General features: G+C 35.8%; 1 protein-coding gene across 5 annotated transcripts in view; it reads left to right on the top strand.

Moving 5' to 3' along the window:
• The first annotated feature begins 425 nt into the window (after positions 1-425).
• The window catches only part of LOC149539118 (uncharacterized), a 50,527-nt gene continuing 32,056 nt past the window's right edge, over positions 426-18,896 (top strand). For 2 of the 5 annotated variants that reach the window (XM_089800458.1, XM_089800456.1), the window contains exons 1-3: positions 426-1,149; positions 3,575-4,710; positions 4,879-5,043. In XM_089800458.1, coding sequence (XP_089656584.1) covers positions 1,014-1,149; positions 3,575-4,554 — 1,116 coding nt within the window. In that variant the 5' untranslated portion in view covers positions 426-1,013 and the 3' untranslated portion in view covers positions 4,555-4,710; positions 4,879-5,043. Of the gene's footprint in view, positions 1,150-3,574; positions 4,711-4,878; positions 5,255-5,559; positions 5,867-18,896 lie in introns of those variants that run through there. The other 3 variants (XM_089800457.1, XM_089800455.1, XM_089800454.1) reach the window with 3 other exon arrangements.

Genomic DNA, 18,896 nt, shown 5'->3' with positions numbered 1-18,896 from the left:
CAAGTACTAATTAATATAGTACAAAATTTAAATTCAATACCACCTACAAAATTTAAATTCAATACCACACTTTGTACATTGTTAATGAATTGGTAATGCTACGTGTATATGAAATATTAGTCCTGAAGGATTGAGTGGGTATTCTATTGATTAGGGGCCTGCCGCTGAATTGATGATGGTGAGGCGCGAGATACTTAAATTGAAAAAAAAGTAACGAGTAATGATGAATCAACGCCTAGGGAACGTAGTATGTTTATCAAAATCAACTTCCCATAATGCGCTGCCATTTATTAAATATTTAACAGCGCAGCGGCCTTTAAATTAAATCTTTATCTAACGCGGCTAACATCCATTCCCCTTTTACTTCATTCCTATCACCCCCAGTCTTTAATATTTTACTAAAGCCTAAATGTACTCCCAGTCGAGGGAAATCAAAGGAAGAGGGACAAAAGTAGGTCCCTATCGACGATGAGATGCGATTGCGGAGACTTTGCACTTCATAGAGAAAATGAATGGCGATGAAGAATTTAGGGTGAGAATGGAAAAGATTTGATGATATTTGGACCAAAATGCTTTCGCCAGTGCTTTATTGGTAAGAACTGTTGAATATTTTATCTACAAACTGATGACCTGTACTGCATATCTTGGACCAGATTTCAGAAATGCTTGAGAAAGTCTCCCAAGGTATGATATTTCTTGTTTTAGTGGCGTCAAAGCCCTAAGTTTTATTTACTTGGTGGAGGATTCATGGCTGCGTGAATCGGAAGCAACTGCCAGGGGAAAGAAGGCTATTTTATAGAAATCTGTGATGTGTGCAAGTCTGCTGAAACCCTAGTTCTTAGTAGAGTGAAAAGCGAGAGGACAAAGTGGCGACGCAAAGACATGGATCAGATCTGATTCTTGATCGGAAAGAGAAGCGTTTTGATCTGAGTAATATTTCTCTCATTTGTCCTCGCTCTGCAAAGGAAAGTTCCGCTATTATTTCTGCGCTCTCGAGAGTAGTTGCAGGAGATATGGAAAATCAGACCCCTGAATTGGTCAATGGACGGAAGAGACAGAGAGATGATCGGCAGGTGACGGGAATCACAAATCAAATCCGCCCGAAGACAGAAATTGCCGATGATCCCTTGTTCTGTTCGCCTTCTCGAGGTTATTATTGTCTCGTTCAACTCATAACCTTGTTTTGTTTTTACGTTGAATTCCAATTTGTTTTTGCGATTCGTAAAGCAATTTATGCGACATGGCATAGGTAAATCAAGTGTCCTTTCAAGGATCAATGCAAAAACACTTTGTCATGTCCGTTTAGAGCGATGGATTAAAAAAATTAAACAACCGTATTGTCTTTAGTTGTTCCGATGTTCAAGAAAATAAAATAAAAATCGTTTTGTTGCGAAGCAGATCCAATCCCCTTGTTTAAAACATAGAGCTTTTATTAAATAAATACTTTTGATGCGAGTTAGTGGAAAAGTATTACGTCCATAACCTAAATCTACAAAGTAAATTATAAGAGAAACATTTTCCGCGGCAGTCCTTTGTTCGCACACAGTGTTCAGGTTCTACCTTTGGTGCAAATCTTCAGCCTGTATTGAACTAGAATTGACTGAGATTACCTACGTCAGCAAATTTACTTCAATTTTTGCAGTCGAATTCTGCCCAATCTTTAATAAATTACAACATCAATTTCAAATTTGGGAAAAATAAATCGCAACTCCCATGCATTTGTTATATATATTTTCCGATCGCTAACGTTTTCAGTATCTATTGAGTTTTGCGAAGTTTTTGCTGGCAAATCTGAGTCGGAGGTATCAAATGAAAGGACTATTTCCATTTGCATTGCGAGTTATAGAAAATAAGGGATAAAATTTATATGTATTTTTTGATGAATAGTCATTTTTTATTAATATATAATATACTAGTTATAATTCATTTAAGAGGGTCTAGGGATACAAGATCATCTTAAATCAACAACTATTCATAAAAAAAAGACATATCTCCACTTCCAGATACTAAAAATGAACCTGTTGATGACTGAACTGTTCAAAATATATGTATTCAAAATATTGTCCTTAAATATTTATATTTTTAAAAAAAGTCTTTCAAATAAATTTTCAATGTTTTTTTATAGCCATTTCAGATATTTGATAATTCATTCACTATTTGAAATTAGTTCCAATCCCAAATTTAGATTACAAAGGCAATCTTTTGAATAGTATAGATCAATAGTAAATAAGCTATAGAAAACTCAGGCCAATAATATTATTCTTAAAGACCAATTTTAAGTAAGACCAGGAAAGCAGAATAACTCGCTTATAGCTAACGAAATATTCAAAACCAATAACGTGAATCTGCAATGGAACTGGTCATGACAATTACAAACCCTTGAACACCCGTCAGTCTAAACTTATCAGTAGTTCAGAAAAGTAACAAAGCTATTCGTAGTAGACAAACATTCTATTAGTAGTAGACAAACATTCTATTAGTAGTAGTAGACAAACATTCAGTGGGCCCTAGGAAGACCAGCCATGCCTATAGATATAAATTTATAGACTAAGTCTGCTAATACGAAAGCAAAGGCAAAAGAAAACAACGTGCCAATTATTTGAAATCTACAGAAAATCACTTTACCCATGAAAACTCTCGTCATAGAGGAAAAACCTAATGTTGCTTGTTTCTAATGTCCGAAAAGCGAAGTATTCAAAAGATGCGGTAAGAGATAAACAAACAATTTTTACCATTATAACATGATCTTAAATCCGCTTACTTGAATTTCCTTACAAATGATACATGGTTTTGTGATGATTTAGGGAAAACAGAAACATGATACAGTTGTATTCAAATGTCTTTGAAATCCAATGTTCATAATAAATATTTCAGATTACATTTAATGATTCATTCACTCTGTTTGAAATGATAAGTTCAAATCTGAAATTTAGATTACAATCGGAATCTTCTGAATGCTACATAAGTTTTACCAATAATAATATTTTTGAAGACTAACTTCTAATTAGACCAGGAAAGCACAACATTATCAACTTTCTTTCCAATTTTGTGACTATGATATAATACTTCGTTTATAGCGAACTAAATATTCGAAACCATTTAACGTGAACCTTCAAAAAAACTGGTCCTTGACAATTACAAACGCTTCAACACCCGTTAGTCTAAGCTTATTAGTAGTTGAGAAAAAATAACAAAGCAGTAAGAATAGTATGCAAACATTCAGTGGAGGGCCCTAGAAAGACCAGCCATGTTTATAGACATAGATTTATAGACTAAATCTGCTAATACGAAAGAAAATGACAAAACGGCACCCTATCATTGTTTCTAATAAGATAGAGGAAAAACCTAATCTTCCTTGTTTCTAATGTCAGAAAAGCAAAGCATTCAAAACATGCGATAAGAGCTAAACGAAAATTTTTTACCCTTAATAACATCATCTTCAATCCATTCACTGACATTTCCCTTGCAAGATTTAACCATTTAAACAAAAGAACTGTTCTTGTATATCATTTGAATGACAACTTGTGTGCAAATGATGTATAAAACTTATCAATTGCAATTTCATGGCATGCAGAATCATACAGTACGATTATTCAACATCGGGAGATAGACAGACCGACGATGAAAGACAGTGGAATCCATTCATTCGAAGCAGCCGCCGAAGCTATGAAATGCGAAGCACAACCGGAGAGGAAGGGGAGATATAGAGGAGTGAGGCAGAGACCATGGGGCAAATGGGCTGCAGAGATAAGGGACCCAAAGAAGGCAGCTCGAGTGTGGCTCGGCACATTCGAGACAGCAGAAGGCGCAGCAAAAGCCTATGATGACGCCGCTTTAAAATTCAGAGGAACAAAGGCCAAACTCAACTTCCCCGAAAGAGCCTCCCTCAACATCACCGACCTAACTTCATTTAATAATAATATTAAATTCGGTGTGAAAGGAAATGAGGGAAATGGAATCATCGTAAGCAATTCCCAAACCCCATACGCAAACTCCACTTTGAGGGTTTCCCAAGATCCATCCCCTCACCAAATGTCGGCGATGGCGGAAAGTTTTAGGACTTTACCACGCGGCGCAGCTTATTTTGACTTTCCTCGTCCTTTCACTGCCCCTTCCACATCTATATCTTACCCTCCACAGATTTTCCAAAATACCCAACTTCATCATAATCCACTGACTGATGTGAAACCGGCAAACAGCTATTGCAGTCGTGATTTTCGTTTTTTACAATCCTATCAGCAGCACTCAACAAACTTTCCTCTCTCCTTTACTGATAGCCAGAGAAGTATTGATCATGGACAATTTACTAGGACTCCAATTTTCAATACATCGACGTACCCACATCACAACTCCTTGATCTACAATAAAGTATTTAATCCGCAATACCCGCAACTGCCTTCCTCTATGGAACAGGAACAATTGAAGGAAATTTCACAAAAGACAAAGACTTTTGTAAGAGCATCTGGCAACATGGTTGCTACTCAATCAGAGTCAGATTCCTGCGATGGTTCAGCCATTCTTCCTTCACATAATTGGCACTGTCAAGATCCATGACTAAACAAAAGCAACAAGCCACAGTTTTGGAAGACTTTTGCGAGTGGATCAATAGATTTTGAGGACTAAAGAAGAAAGATGCACATATCAGGGAAAAGTAGAGATTTCCGTTTTGAACGATTTGCTGCTGTCTGGATTTCATTACCGATGCCCAAGGTAAGGGAACACACTATTTCTTTTATATTTCTTAATGATTTACTCATTCGAGATGCATATCGCCTACCTAATTAGACAAATGCTACTGAAATTTCTTATTTGGTTGAAGTATATATTTGTGATTTAATCGACATTCATTGGAGGTGCTTCTGTCTTTGTTGCTTTTAGACTGAACGGGAGCGACATATTGGATTTCTTTCAAGCTTAATTAATAGGCTACAGTTTTCTTTGGAAACACTTGTCAAGAGATCTGCTTGTGAGGTCTAAATTACAGACAACATTAATTGCAGTGTGAAGCCTACTTTACCCAGTCATGATAGATTCTACAATGAGGTTAGAAATCTGGTTCTCCTCTAGATTTTCTACTACTTTAAACGGCTAGCAAGCATTTGCATTCTTCTTTTTCAGACTCTGAAATATTGTGATATAAAATGAACGATAGTAGGTTTACCGCAAGGTTTCTGATTGTAATGGGCAGAATTAGATTCCTTCCAGAACACTCGAGTCTTGGATTGTTAAATATATTAATATTTTGTATTTTTAATATTACCTTGTTTTAGATAAACATGTAGGGGAGATGTTTACAATATCATCCTTATAGGATGGATAAATAGACACAAAATGGTCCTCGCTGGTAAACAAAATATTCCCAAGTTTCTCACCGCAAGGTTTTCGCCATGGACATAATATAACTTTGTCCACATCAAACTAGATTTAAATTGTCTTATACTTCACTTCTTCCACTGTTTCACTAATACCGCCCCTAAGATCTTATCTGTTTATAATTATTTTTCGGAGGAATTGTAATTTTTTAGAGATAAGTTCACAAAAGTGTGTTAACCGTAACAGGGTTCTTCAGGGTAAAATGCAGTGCTCCCAGCTCCGATTATCGAGGCAATGAAGTAAAATAGTCCAGTGGAATTTTAGGGTCAAGTGAAATACTTGCTTACGTCATGCTTAACTTTACAATGGGATCTATTCCTTCATTGAATGGGCAGGATATTTATTCTTATCACGAATTATCCTTTTTGACAAAATTGTTTGAAAGCATAGGATGAAAAAGTTTTTTAAAAAAGTTTGAAAGTACAAGATGGAAAAGCTATTACAAAAAATATTCTATGTGCATTTTGAAAAATATGAAAAATCAACTTTGAAATGTGGCTTGTAGTTAAGAGGGGATATCTTTCAAAAGGTTTAGGTATACCTCCTTTCACGTCTTCTTTTGTAGGCTATGCAATAAGCAAAAATCAGTAATGATTATTCTAGCTTTTCAAGGTTAAATGTATGGTAAATTAATGGGTGGATCTCTAAAAGTTGAAGGTGTGCTAAATTTTGTTATGTTTAATAAGTGTTATGATAAATTAAAAAGCTCAACACTAGTTTCATTAGATTTTATTATACATTTTAAAGTTTGATCATGAGTTTAATTTTCATTTTGATCCAATAAGTTTATTTATTTATTGATTTAAACGATGAAAATATAACATGAAAAAAAAAATCTCTTAAGTTTAATGAAGTTGATTTAAAAATGTTTTTATTCAAGGGGGCATATTTGAAAATAATTTTGACATGAATGAAAGTATCCTAATTTATTTCATTAATATTTTCTAAGTGATACAATATTTGTTTTTTTTTGATGAATTAATACAACAATCGAAAAGGGGAGCTAGTAGGCTAGAGACTAGCCAGAAGTTACCCCCTACTATCTAAGAAATCCCTTTTCTAGTCATACAAAACATCAAAAACATCTTAACATTCAACCCCCTAGTATTAACCTTCAAAAGTATCCACTTTACTACCCTTAACATTAATATTATGCCAAAAAATGGTCTAGTGGCCGATATTGAAGATATTTCTACGAATACAATTATCCATAATAACTTAAAATGCCTCCAAGTGCATGGAGTTCATAGTTAGACAAAACATTAAACAAAATAAAGAAAAAGCAAGCACAAGGGATAACTCCCCTCCTTCTCCTCTAAGACCTCCCCCTTATTTTCATTAGGATCCTCCATGGTTGGTTTCTCAGCCTCCTTCTTACCAAGTTTCTCCAACAGAGTCTTGAGCTAGCCATCCATCAAGAAGCTATAGAGGGGGCAGATGATCTCACTCTCTTTTCCCTCATCTTTCTCATCCTCACTTACCTATAGAAAATAAAGAGTGGTGGCTGTCAAGTGCATGACTTTATTAGAGAACTCCACTAGGGTTTCAACCTTTCAACACAAGGTTCCCTAATTGTTGGATAGGTCATGCATTGAATTTTCTAGTCTATCCAATGTAGTTTTCCTCTAATCTTGCTCATGGCCATGATGCCCTTTCTACCCCCCCCCACTCTTAGCTGCATCCTTTCTTGGGGAAGTAATATCTTTCTCCTAAAAAATTTCTAGGGATGGGTTAGCTTCCAAGGATTCTGGAATGTGAGACAGGCTAGGAACCTCCTTTCTCCTAGAACTAGGGTACATGATCTTCCTCTTGCTTTTTGTGGACTTCCTTTCACTTTCCATTGACTCTAAACTCATCTTGTACTTGGAGGGTGTCTTAAATTCTTCCATTTTAAGCCATTTACTAGAGCTCCTTATAGTTTTATTACTCCACCCAGTATTTGTACCAGTGTTAATAACACTTATGTTTTTCCTATTACCCAGAGGCTTATTGTCCACCTTCTTCAAGGCTGAACTAATGCTAGGGTCCATATTGACTTGGGGGGTTATAGTGGTGATAGGGTTAATGAGAAGAGGTAGGTTGATAGCAAGTTGGAATTTGTAAAGTTTGAACATGAAGGCCTAGTGTGGGATATAAACGGATCTACCTTCTTCTCCCTTTCTCCTAAACTTAAACACACTATCCTCCATTGAATGCAAAATAAGGCGTGGGAAGGAAATCAGGTCATGGTTCATAAAATGGTTTAGAATAGGAAAATGGTAAAATACAACACTTGATGTTGATCTTCAAGAGTCATATAGTGTATGATGGCATAGCACACAATGTCCCAAGGTTTGGGTAGGTCCTCCATAGAAAAGACACCCTTCACACAAATAGGCTCCTCCTTAGAGCAGAATTTTTTTCTCATTCTCACTTCATCAAAAATCTTATCCTCCTTATGCCAACTCCTACCCTCAAGATACAACTCACCAGCAATTGCAATGATTTCCTCTATTATTTCGAACACTAACACATTAATGTTCACCTTCCTATTATTCTAGGTATCAAAAAATTGAAGGATACATGTTCGTCATACCCTTCAATGCCCTAAATGAACAACAACAATCCACTTTCATGAAGATAAACCCATGCAACCTCTCTCTTCCTAATGCAGTCTTCAATTGTATCTAGTTCAATGTGGTCATTTGCACCCATGTCTTCATCAAGTTCCATCACTAAATCCTCAATGTTCTTTGACATCCCCTTGTTGTAGATTTGGAAATCAGGGTCATTTAAATATATAATGTTAACAATGAATCTGAAAAAGAAATTGATTCTCATCATAAATCACAAGGCTTCACATTTTCCAATCCCTTTCTAGCTTCAACGTGTTTGAATCATACCTTTCCCATCAAAGTTAACCATTGCCAACTGTGTGTCAATTGAAGTGTAAGGGAATTTTCATTATTATTGTATACAACTCCCACCTCTATCAGATTTATTATTTTGACTAAATCTATGTTGGTCGTCCTCTCACCATAGCAATAAATGGTCATGATGATGGATCCCCAAATTAACATATACACAAAATCTTTCCAATTTTGACTTTATGATTTTTCACTCTTGGGCTCTCTTGCTCACTTGGATTCAAATCAATACACCTTTTTTTACTTCATTACATTGTACTAGAGCACGTTCTCTTTCCACCATCATTTATGTGGATGGTGGGATTTAGTTGACATCATCCCTTTCCTTTATTCCTTCCACATTATGACCCACTTTAGCTAGGACATCCAAAACATCTTGTCTTCTCGATATATGTGCTCCATGTGGACTTCAAGTAGCTCATTCAATAGGTTGTGGATTTCCTGAATTGCCACTTTTATCTTCTAGTTATACTTGCCAGCTTTTTCCTTCACAACATTAATAATCAACATTGAATCTCCCTCAATAGCCAGTTTATTAATACTTCCCACTTACACTATCCTCATTCCCCATAATAGGGCCAAGGCTTCCACTTCATTTTTTCTCTTCCAATAGTTCCCAGCATATGCATGCACCACCTTTCTGGTATTATCTCAAATAATGCCTCTAGTCGTCATCCTCTTGGATATGGTCGATCTATCATAGTTAAGTTTCAACCAATCTTTGAGGGGGGCTATCAAACGGTTTTGCATCAAGCATTAGCTTTAGAGCTTTTGAATCTTGTCACCTTCAGACCAAGGTCCCAAGAATGATCTCATCTTATGTCTTGGCCTCTTCGGGGATTTAGAGGGGGTTTCTAGTGCCAGATGTCACTACATTTTTTCAATATCTTGATCACTTGTTCAGTCACCACCTCGCTAGAAGTAGCCTTGTCCCTAAAAACATAATTGTTTCATTCCTTCCATACTTGCCATGCCACATAAGGGGAGATGTCTCTAGAATGTTTGAGGTATGAGTGGTTAAAGGGACCATCCCAACAAACAAAATGATTAATTCTATCATTGAAGCACCATTGAGTCTCCCATAAGGAGAGAATGCCCCTCCAAACCTTCATATCAAAGGGACATTGCATGAGGAGGGGTTGTATGAATTCCGTTGCATTATAATATAGTGCACATCAATTAGTTAACTAGAATCCTCTCTTTTGCAAATTATCAATGGTGATGATGGCCTTTTGTAGAGTTGTCCACCAAAAGAAATTTATCTGTGGTAGGATCCAAGGGTGCCAAACTTTCTTTCATTCCTTAAGGGCTTCACCACTCTTGAGAGAAAAAGCATAAGAAGATTTCACTGCGAACCCTCTAGAGGGGGTAAGTTTCCATATAAAAAAAATTCTCTATTAGGACAAAGGGTATATGATAATTCTATTAAATCTCTTGAAGTTACTTAAATAGCCTCATTCTCATATTGTCTTGATTGTAAAGTTTTTTTCTATTTGTGCTCAAGGTCAATCTAGTTGAGAACCAGAGTACCATGGAGCTTAGTACATGAATCTCTTAGAGGTTGGAACTTGGTATTCATGAGGGGGCCATCATCTAGCTAGTAATATTTCTAGAAATCAACCTTTTTTCCCACTCCCCACCATCCAATGAGCTCCCTTCTTCAATATTTTGTGTATTTTTACAATATTATTCCAAATTTTTGATCCAAGGGGAGTGCCATGGTCCAAAGATGTTGGTGCAATGCTTCACCCCTGAGGTACTTAGCCCTGATAATATTATAGCAAGTGCACTGAGGGCACAAAAATTTCCAATCAATCCTAGCCAGGAGAGTATTATTCAAATGCTTAGTTCTTCTAATGTTTAGTCCCCCCCCCCCCATTGACTTAGGTTACCAAACTTTCTCTGAGCTGAATAAATTTATTCTAAGCTTGTCCTCCCTTCCAAATCATAGGAGATTTCTTGACTTTTTTTTTAATAATCTCTTTAGATATTCTAGGGAGTTTTAAAAATGAAACAAAATACATAGGGATTCCCTTTAATGAGCCAGGAAGAAGTCGAAGCTTTCTTGTATTTCTTACAAATTTACCTTTCTAGTCTACAAGCTTCCTTCGTAAGAATTTCACTAGCCCATTCCATTATTGTCAGGTTACTTCTTTCATTGTGAGAAGGAGACCAACATAGGTATCTGGTAAGCATGCCTCTTAGCATCCCATAGTTCTAATAACTTTCCTCCTCAAGTCCTTTTTTGTATTAAAGAAATACACTTTTCTTTTTTGATAGTTTATAGATTGTCCTAAAACCCTCTCATACTGGTTAAGAAGCATCTTCCAAGCTCTAGCTTCATGGACCAAAGATTGTGTTAGAATGAATGTCGATGGTACTACATTGGAGGAATATCCTAAGCATTGAAGAGTATTAACATGTTGCATTGATGACTATGTTTCTCTGTAATGAGCCTAGCTCAAAACTGATTGCAAATTGCCTTATTTATTCTTGTAAAAGAAAATAGTTCTACAATTACTATGCAAGCTCCTCAATGAAATATTATGCTTTCTTTCACCTTGTAATGCATTTAGATAAACAACTAAGAGAATATGATGCATCTACAACCAAGACATCTTTGCAAGATCTAAATACAAAACTATTATTTGTAACAATCTACTAATTCTCCTTATCTAATACAATGCTAATATCAAACCCAAGACTCTGGTATTATATATATGAATGAATGCTTAAATTTGATAAGACCTCCACCTATAGTAGTAGCATATAAGATGCATGAATGAACAAGGGAAACCTCATTATGTTGTGACCTCCTTAAAGTATTTGATTCTTTAGGATGAGGTTGCCAAACAACTCCAAAATGATGTGCCCAAATGATGCCCTAATGACAAGTAATGATATGTTCCTGCAATAGGTGCCTATAGCGAACACCCAACTTATTCTTCCTCTTCACACCTGGCCCTTGGCCACAAATTCAGCACAATGAAGTGTGTTGGCTCCTAATTTAATAGTTTTGAAAATGACCAAGAAACCAGAAAAATGCATCTAAGGCTAGCAACTTCCTATGATGAATGCACCTGTCTGAAGTCTTGGGCCAACTAAAAGACATAACTCCTTCTTCTACTTCAGGCTCTGCAAGACCTAGCTAGGTGGATCTTAGATTCAATTGATACCGTACCTATGCAAAAACATATCCTTGAATCTATTAAGCAGATGAAAACCCCTTATATCTCCTAATAACTCATGCAATAAAAAAGATATACAGTAGCTAAATGCAAATCTGTGAATCACATAAGTTGAGTGAGGGTTAATCCTTTAAGTCCTTCAACATGAAAGGGAAAGAACATTTGATTAATAATGTTGAATTCAACAAAACCTTAGATATTCAGCATTAAGACCTAATGATCCTGTAGCTGATCAGTGCCTTAACCATTGGGCAAATCCATGAATCAAATGCATACATATCGATATCTGATACCTATTTGTATCTTCAAATATCTGATCTATCCATTTAACTTGTAAATAGACATCCATGTTCAATCAGAATCTCATTCTTACATGATATCCTTCTCAATAAACTTGCAACCCTATTGATTCACTGAAGCATTTACATAAACCCTTTGAGTCATAAGCTAAAATAAAACAACATATAGCCTTAAGGGACTATAGCTATGACCTGAGCTCTTTGTTCAAAGATCATAAGACGTTGAAAATTCACTAAGACTGGAGACAAGAATCAGAATGAAACTAACGAAATTCTTTTGCTCTTTGCATTATTTCCTTGAAATTATATAGTCATATGCATGAAATGAAAAACGTGAAATAACCTAACAGATCTAAACTATCTGTATTAACCCTCTTAATGTTGTTCATATAAGAGAAAATATGCTGAGAGAATGGTTTTGCAGTAAAACACTGAAACCCTGCTGGTATTACCCAAAGAAAATTGCCATCCACCCAAATGAAAGAGAGAAAGAATGATATAGCAAAGAAAGAATTCTCAGATCTGATCTCAAAGTGACATGTGTCGACTTGGAAATCAATCTTTTCCAGTTGCAAAACCTCCTTCCTCTTTCCACAAATTAATCTAATTTGTTTTCATCATTACTTTGTAACTGATTTGCAAACTATCTCTTACTGAATGATGAAATCTTTTTTTGCCAAAATATTTGAGTTGTCTTATGAAAATGTTTTTGAAATCCCCATTTAACTGACTTAAATGTGACCCCAACTGCATTTTCACTGTCTCTTAACCATATTCAGGTCATTACCATGTTATAAAATAGTTCTAAACTTTGATACCTGAATTTAGTTGCAAGTTGGGAACCTTGGAGAAAACCTCAGATAACTTGAACACACTGCTTCCTGTGTGAAAACTAACCTTAGAATCGGAAAGTTCGTTCTCTCCTAGTTTCGATGATATATAACATTGCATATTTTGCTTACCAAGAACCCCCAGAATTATAGTTTGAAAATCACTCCTCTGTTTTAAAACCCTGGTCTGCAACTTTGTGGTCAACCCTCTGTTGACCAACTGCCACGTGAAAATGTTTGATTGGCCGAGCCTTCTACATTATCTGCCACATCAGCACCATTGTGACCCATGCCACGTGTTTCCATCTCACAATCCCGCATTTTTTAACGACCCTGCAACTCTGAAATGCGGGATTGCACCATCCATCAGATCATGACACGTGTCACAATTTGAGTGCTTCCCGCCTAAGCTGCTCTGCGATGCCACCTCACTACACACAGGACCCGCTACCACAAGGTGGTGTCCCGCATTCTTGCAATTCTTAACTACCCTGCAACTTTATTCTACAGTTTTGCGCCCATAGTCAATCTGTACACATGTTAGAATCTCACTCAATGTCACCACACCAGCATCTCTGCTTCTTTAGTCAAAATTTTGTCAGCATCATCACCCAACTCACATCAACTGGCACACGGGGTCCACCTTCTAGCCTGCGGCCTTTCAAAAATGCATTTTCTTTTGGACAACATACATAGTATATGTTCTTCTATTTAAAGATTAAAAATACACCTCCACAAAGAATGTAGGATATTGCTCTTTTTAGAGTTTTCTCTTGGCTTCTTCCTTGTTATGGTGGCTCTCCACTTCAAACATTGGAGAAAGGCGTGGACTGGCCTACACTTCTACTCCCTTATACTCTTCAAACTCTGCATCTACTATTCTGGCCTGTGGCTTCCTTTCATATGCAAATCCTCCTTTGGAACCACGCGTTGAGTATTCTTTGTCTTCTCAAAGGATGGCAGTGGTTGCCACTGAAATCTTCCCTCTAATCTTAATGTCGTGAGATGCCTCTTTGAATGGGCGACTTGCCTTTGACATGCGTGTTCTCTTTGTGGTCTCTCCTTACCATGCTATGAGTTTGTTTTATAACTGTTGGACATATTTTTAATTTTACTTTGGCACAGTGTTCCTCCTTAATAGCATGTGTGCTCCTCTATTTTAATTACTATGGACTCCTTTTAATCACATGTTCATTGCTAGCCATGATAAGGTACTAGAATAGAAGAATAAGTCAAGTGCCTGATTAGACTATTGAGTTTATGATTGTTAGAAAAGCTTCCATGGCCACAATCATGGCTAAGGGGCAAAAGTGCCCAAAATATTGTTCCCTGAGTAATCTAGTAAATGGGCTAGGACAACCAATTGTTGAAATATGCAGCCCCTGCTACCAAATTGAAAAAAACCGCCATGTCCTTTAACACATAGCTCAATGATTTCCATGTGTTCTTCACCCAGAAATGCTTGGAAATGGCTGCTCTGACCTCTGCTAGGCTAAACGATGGCGATACACTCAGCTAAAAACCTAAATCTCCATTCTTTTCGCCTTCACTTTTAGGCACCAAAGTTGATCTCAAAGGCACCGCTACATTGTGTACCATGATGAGGGGCTGACGATGGGGAAAACCCTTTTGTCTGAGGAAAGGGTGCTTGTGATCCTCGGTGTGTAGCAAAGAGAAATGGAAGAAAGATAGTAGGGGCTTCTGATTAAAGGTCCTTGAATGAGAATGCCCTCCATTGGGTAAACAAGTATAAAGCCCACAATTGAATACGACTATTTCCTTGTAATAGTGACAACAATATTTTGTCAAGATTCAAATATAAAACAATATCCTATGGTTGTTACCCCCGGCTGAGGCATCCCACGATAAAATCACCAAGAATAGGTAGAGGCAATTGAAAAAAACAAAATGCTCTGACCAATTACAAATTTATATATAATTCATTGATATGACTAAAGACTCTATATGTCAAACCTCTTTCAATGAGGAACTAAGTAAACCTTGACTTGTGAGTATTCAAAATTGTTGATTGGAATGAATGCATCAGTGTATTGTAAACCTATGACAGAAGACCCTCATGAGAACATATGTTTAGATGATGGAATGCCAACTCCATTAACATATCCATTTTATTTGTAACTTCATCCAAACTCTGCTTACCATCAAATGAATTTGCAAATTGAATACTTTCTTGGCTCCATGTCTCTCTACACATCATTTATCTTCAACATATTTTGAATACATGATAAACTTGTGAAAATGACTAACTCATAGCACTTTCTAGCTCGATATCTTGTTAGCTTGACAGAATTTAGTTGGGTGCCCCAAAGTGGGTTCGGCTAAAAAACATTTCATTTTCAAACAATTGAACTATCAAACTGGCCTATTTACCTTTTAATATCCACTGGAATTGATTTTGATCATTAATTGATCATTAAAATTTCATTTTATCATTTTCTGTAAACTGTCACTTTTGATGTCAGGAGGTCCGTTGATTGGCCTTAAAAACTAATCTAAACACCTGACTAGGCTTTGAAAACTGGCACACTAAATCTTTTTTATGCATAATTTTACTCTGTTGAATCTCATCTCATGAAGAATTCAAGGTCAAAAGATATTCGTTGTCAAAGTTAACCTCTCAGAACTACCTGCAAGAAAACATGTCAGAAAACAATAAACTAAGTTCGGATTTGGCTTTGAAAACTAGGCAAACTGACACTTGGGAAGACGAAAACTGGGGTATTGGTTTTTGATCACGAGGAGAATATGTATCTATGATTTGGGCTCATGATGAATAATAGGGCGCAAATGGAAAGTGGTCAAAGTGGGCTACTTGGATTTTGCAGACTGGAAGCACTGATAGAAAAGTAATTTTTGCAAATGGAATTGCCCTGAAAAAGTATGCAAATTGATTCATCAAGATGTAAAAACTAACACACTTGAAGTATTTTTAGAGGACAACATGATATTACAATCCGTTTGATCTCACCTATCACATATTTTGAGTTATAATGTCATAAATAGGGGTACCTATCAATCTACAAATGCTCAGACGAATAAGACTTTAAAAATTGAGTTTAGAATCATGTTTGAAAACTAATCAAACAGATTCGTCATGAGCTGAAACTTGAAACATAACATGTCCGTGATGTCTACAATGCAACACGAAAGGAATTTAGCATTTCAATCAACTAGTCAAAAGTTATAACTCGTCAAACAGGGCTTCCCAAAATTATGTGCAATGTGCATCAACATGACAAATTTAAATGACCAACTTTGAGGGATTCAAAACCTAGTCAAACGGACTCAAAATGACTCAAATTCTAAAACGTAGGTTCTTGAGTATGGACGCTAGGCACTCCAAAAGTGGTAAGTCACAAAATCTTTCTGGGTGTGAGATATTTACTTGCAAACATAGCCTCCTGTCACTGTTTAACACAGGGTAAAATGCAAATTTGACAAATGCTTAAAACAAGACCTCACGAGATGGTTCAGAATGGCAATTTAACTTCATGGAATAGGTAGATGCACTAAATGGAAGGTTTTAGAAGCATTGAACACCCCTTAGGCCTAAAAAATACTACTGGGTACAAACTCATCAAACAGCATTTATAGGGCTCAAATTCTCAATGGTACTAAAAATTAACCTTGTAATTTTTAGTCCCAGCAGTGGCTCTATTTGGGGATGCATGCCCCTTCTGGACATGGCAAGATTTAGATCTCTAGAAGAAGCAAACCACACACCTGAACTTCAAAAACTTCTCTCAAACAACTTTATTGAAAATAGGAAACTACTACACCTACTATGTACAAATGATGCCCTCGGGCCACTTAACTTAGCAAAAAAATTTACCTCTGTCATATACTTGATTTTCATTTACATCTTCATGAGGTAAATTGTGATTCTCATTCTCCTTTGTTTCACCAATCTGATCAACATATTGAAACAAATTACTTGGCAAAACGAAACAACTTCATTCTCATAATGCATACATACATCAGCATTAACCTCTACCTCATGCTCACTATGAGAGAATGAATCAGCATGCTCATGACTACACAAACTAAACTAAAAATCAGAATCCAACAATGATTCATGCATGCTGATCAGAAACACAAAGACTTCATAGTCTACACCATTCACCAAGTTGCATATATCAACAACTTGCAACTCACCTTGTGTCTCTAGCTACAAAGAGTATTTGAAATCTAATTGTTACCTACTTGCAGTCATATCACTCACTAAATCAAATTCATCTTTCATTGAAACCAATTCACATTCTTCAAACAACTAATTAGTTACCAAGCATGAAAACTCATTCTGAAAGTGTTGATCTAAACTATGCTGATCACAATCATTTTCTTCATCTAACTGAATTTCGGAATAAACCTCGAACTTATCTTTACAAGACTTATCAACATATAAAGAAAATCCATTATCTGATTGACAATATTCATTGTTTTTCTTTTCATCACATGAAACATCAAAATAGATTGCAGCATAACCAATATGAGAAGAATCTGAGACAGTATCAAACTTCCCTTCACTAACATCCTCTGCATCCAGTAAATCGTCATGTGCAAAGACATTTGAGGTACTATCATCTACACCTCCAAAATTTGATAAGGATTGTTTGGATTCCACATCTCTTTCTACATGAAACTTTGGGAAAGTAACTTGATTGAATGAAGAAACATTATGATGGAAAATATGAAGATCCTTAGAAACACTTGCTTTTCAAAATCACGAGCCAACAAAACAAAGATTTCATTAGGGCTCAAGAAGACTGTCTCACAAATCTTTTTTTGGCTGTGATTATCATTCGGATAACATGAAGAACTTACAACAGCAAGATCATTAGTATAACAATCAAGACAATCAGAATTGTTACAATATTCATTCTTATCATAGCAATCACTACCTTTATTGTTGTTACATAATTCCTCAACTTCATATTTACTATAACCAAGTTTATTTTCACTTTCATATCCATCTTCCTTATGCTGATTACAATTACTTGATTCACTTGCATTTGAATCCTTCTCTTCACATTCAGAAGATAGATTATCTTCATATATGGATTCATTATATTCATTTCTATCCTAACTTTCAACACACTCATTATTATCATTTGCAGAAATAACATGAAATCTATAATCACCGCTTTCTATCTCTTCAATGAATCTTTCAATTTGTAAAAACCTTTGTAATCTTATAGATGCTAGCCAATTGACTGAATCGGGTACTAGAACATCAAGGAAAACAAAAGGTAGGGAAGATTCCTCAAGTCTACAATGAAAAGGCATCTTGTTGATTACTGATTTAAGCCTTAAATAACATTGTTCAGCATTTAAACCCTAAGATTTTCCTACCTCAATTCTTATAAGATTGACAATCCTTTTTTAGACCAGTCTATTCAACATAGCAATGTTATTATTCACCATCTCTAAACTCTCAAAATTTGGCAAACTAATCTTAGTTCTAAGATCTAACTCCATTACAAAACAAAATTTCTACCTCTTCCTTCTAATGCTGAAAATCATTGAATAGAGGCACCAATTCTAACATTTGTCTTCTATGAAAAGAAAACATGAAAATCAAAATACCTCAAGTGCTGATGCTAAACTTTGATCTGTTGATTTGGCATAGGTGCAAGACTGAAATTCCTTCACACCACTAGTCAAAACTTTGTAGAGTCGTCACCTTCTTTCAAGAGGATAAAGAGAGCACTGCTATGATACACGTTTTACACTTCAATTTCTTATAATAGCATATTGCAAACAACACTTAAAAACTTATCAAGAATTTAAAACTTTCTTTTCAAGAGACTATCAAAAGCTTCAAATCTGCCCATACAACTAAAAATCCTTCAAAAATTTTGTAATGAAATCAACTAGTAACGTACTTGTACAGATATTTGAGATTTGCCACTCACACTTTGTGATAAATAAAACATAATTTTTCACTTGACAAATTTGAACCAGACCTTCAATGTAGGAAAAACTTGGAGATCATTACCATTTTGAAAAGAAACTACACTTTATAAATCAATTCTTGAATCTGAACTTTCTCAATAGCATTTGAAAACTAAATTGATTGCAGATAGACCTATAATAGTCATAGCACACAATTTTCATCCAGTTTTACAACATACTACTATCCATGAATAAAGCTCAACTGGGGTGCATGATATTTTGAGTAAGAAGACTGGAAAACACATTAGACAACTTACTGCTGCAACCTTTATTATGCACTTCATCAGCTGTATTAAATCTCCTTTTTCAAATTCTCAAGATTTG

The sequence above is a fragment of the Cupressus sempervirens genome, chromosome 9 (assembly GCF_028749045.1).
Source record: "Cupressus sempervirens isolate cs-2001-9-10 chromosome 9, ASM2874904v1, whole genome shotgun sequence".
NCBI lineage: Eukaryota > Viridiplantae > Streptophyta > Pinopsida > Cupressales > Cupressaceae > Cupressus > Cupressus sempervirens.
The sequence above is the reverse complement of the archived record's forward strand: the minus strand, read 5'-3'. Positions and strand labels throughout refer to the sequence as shown.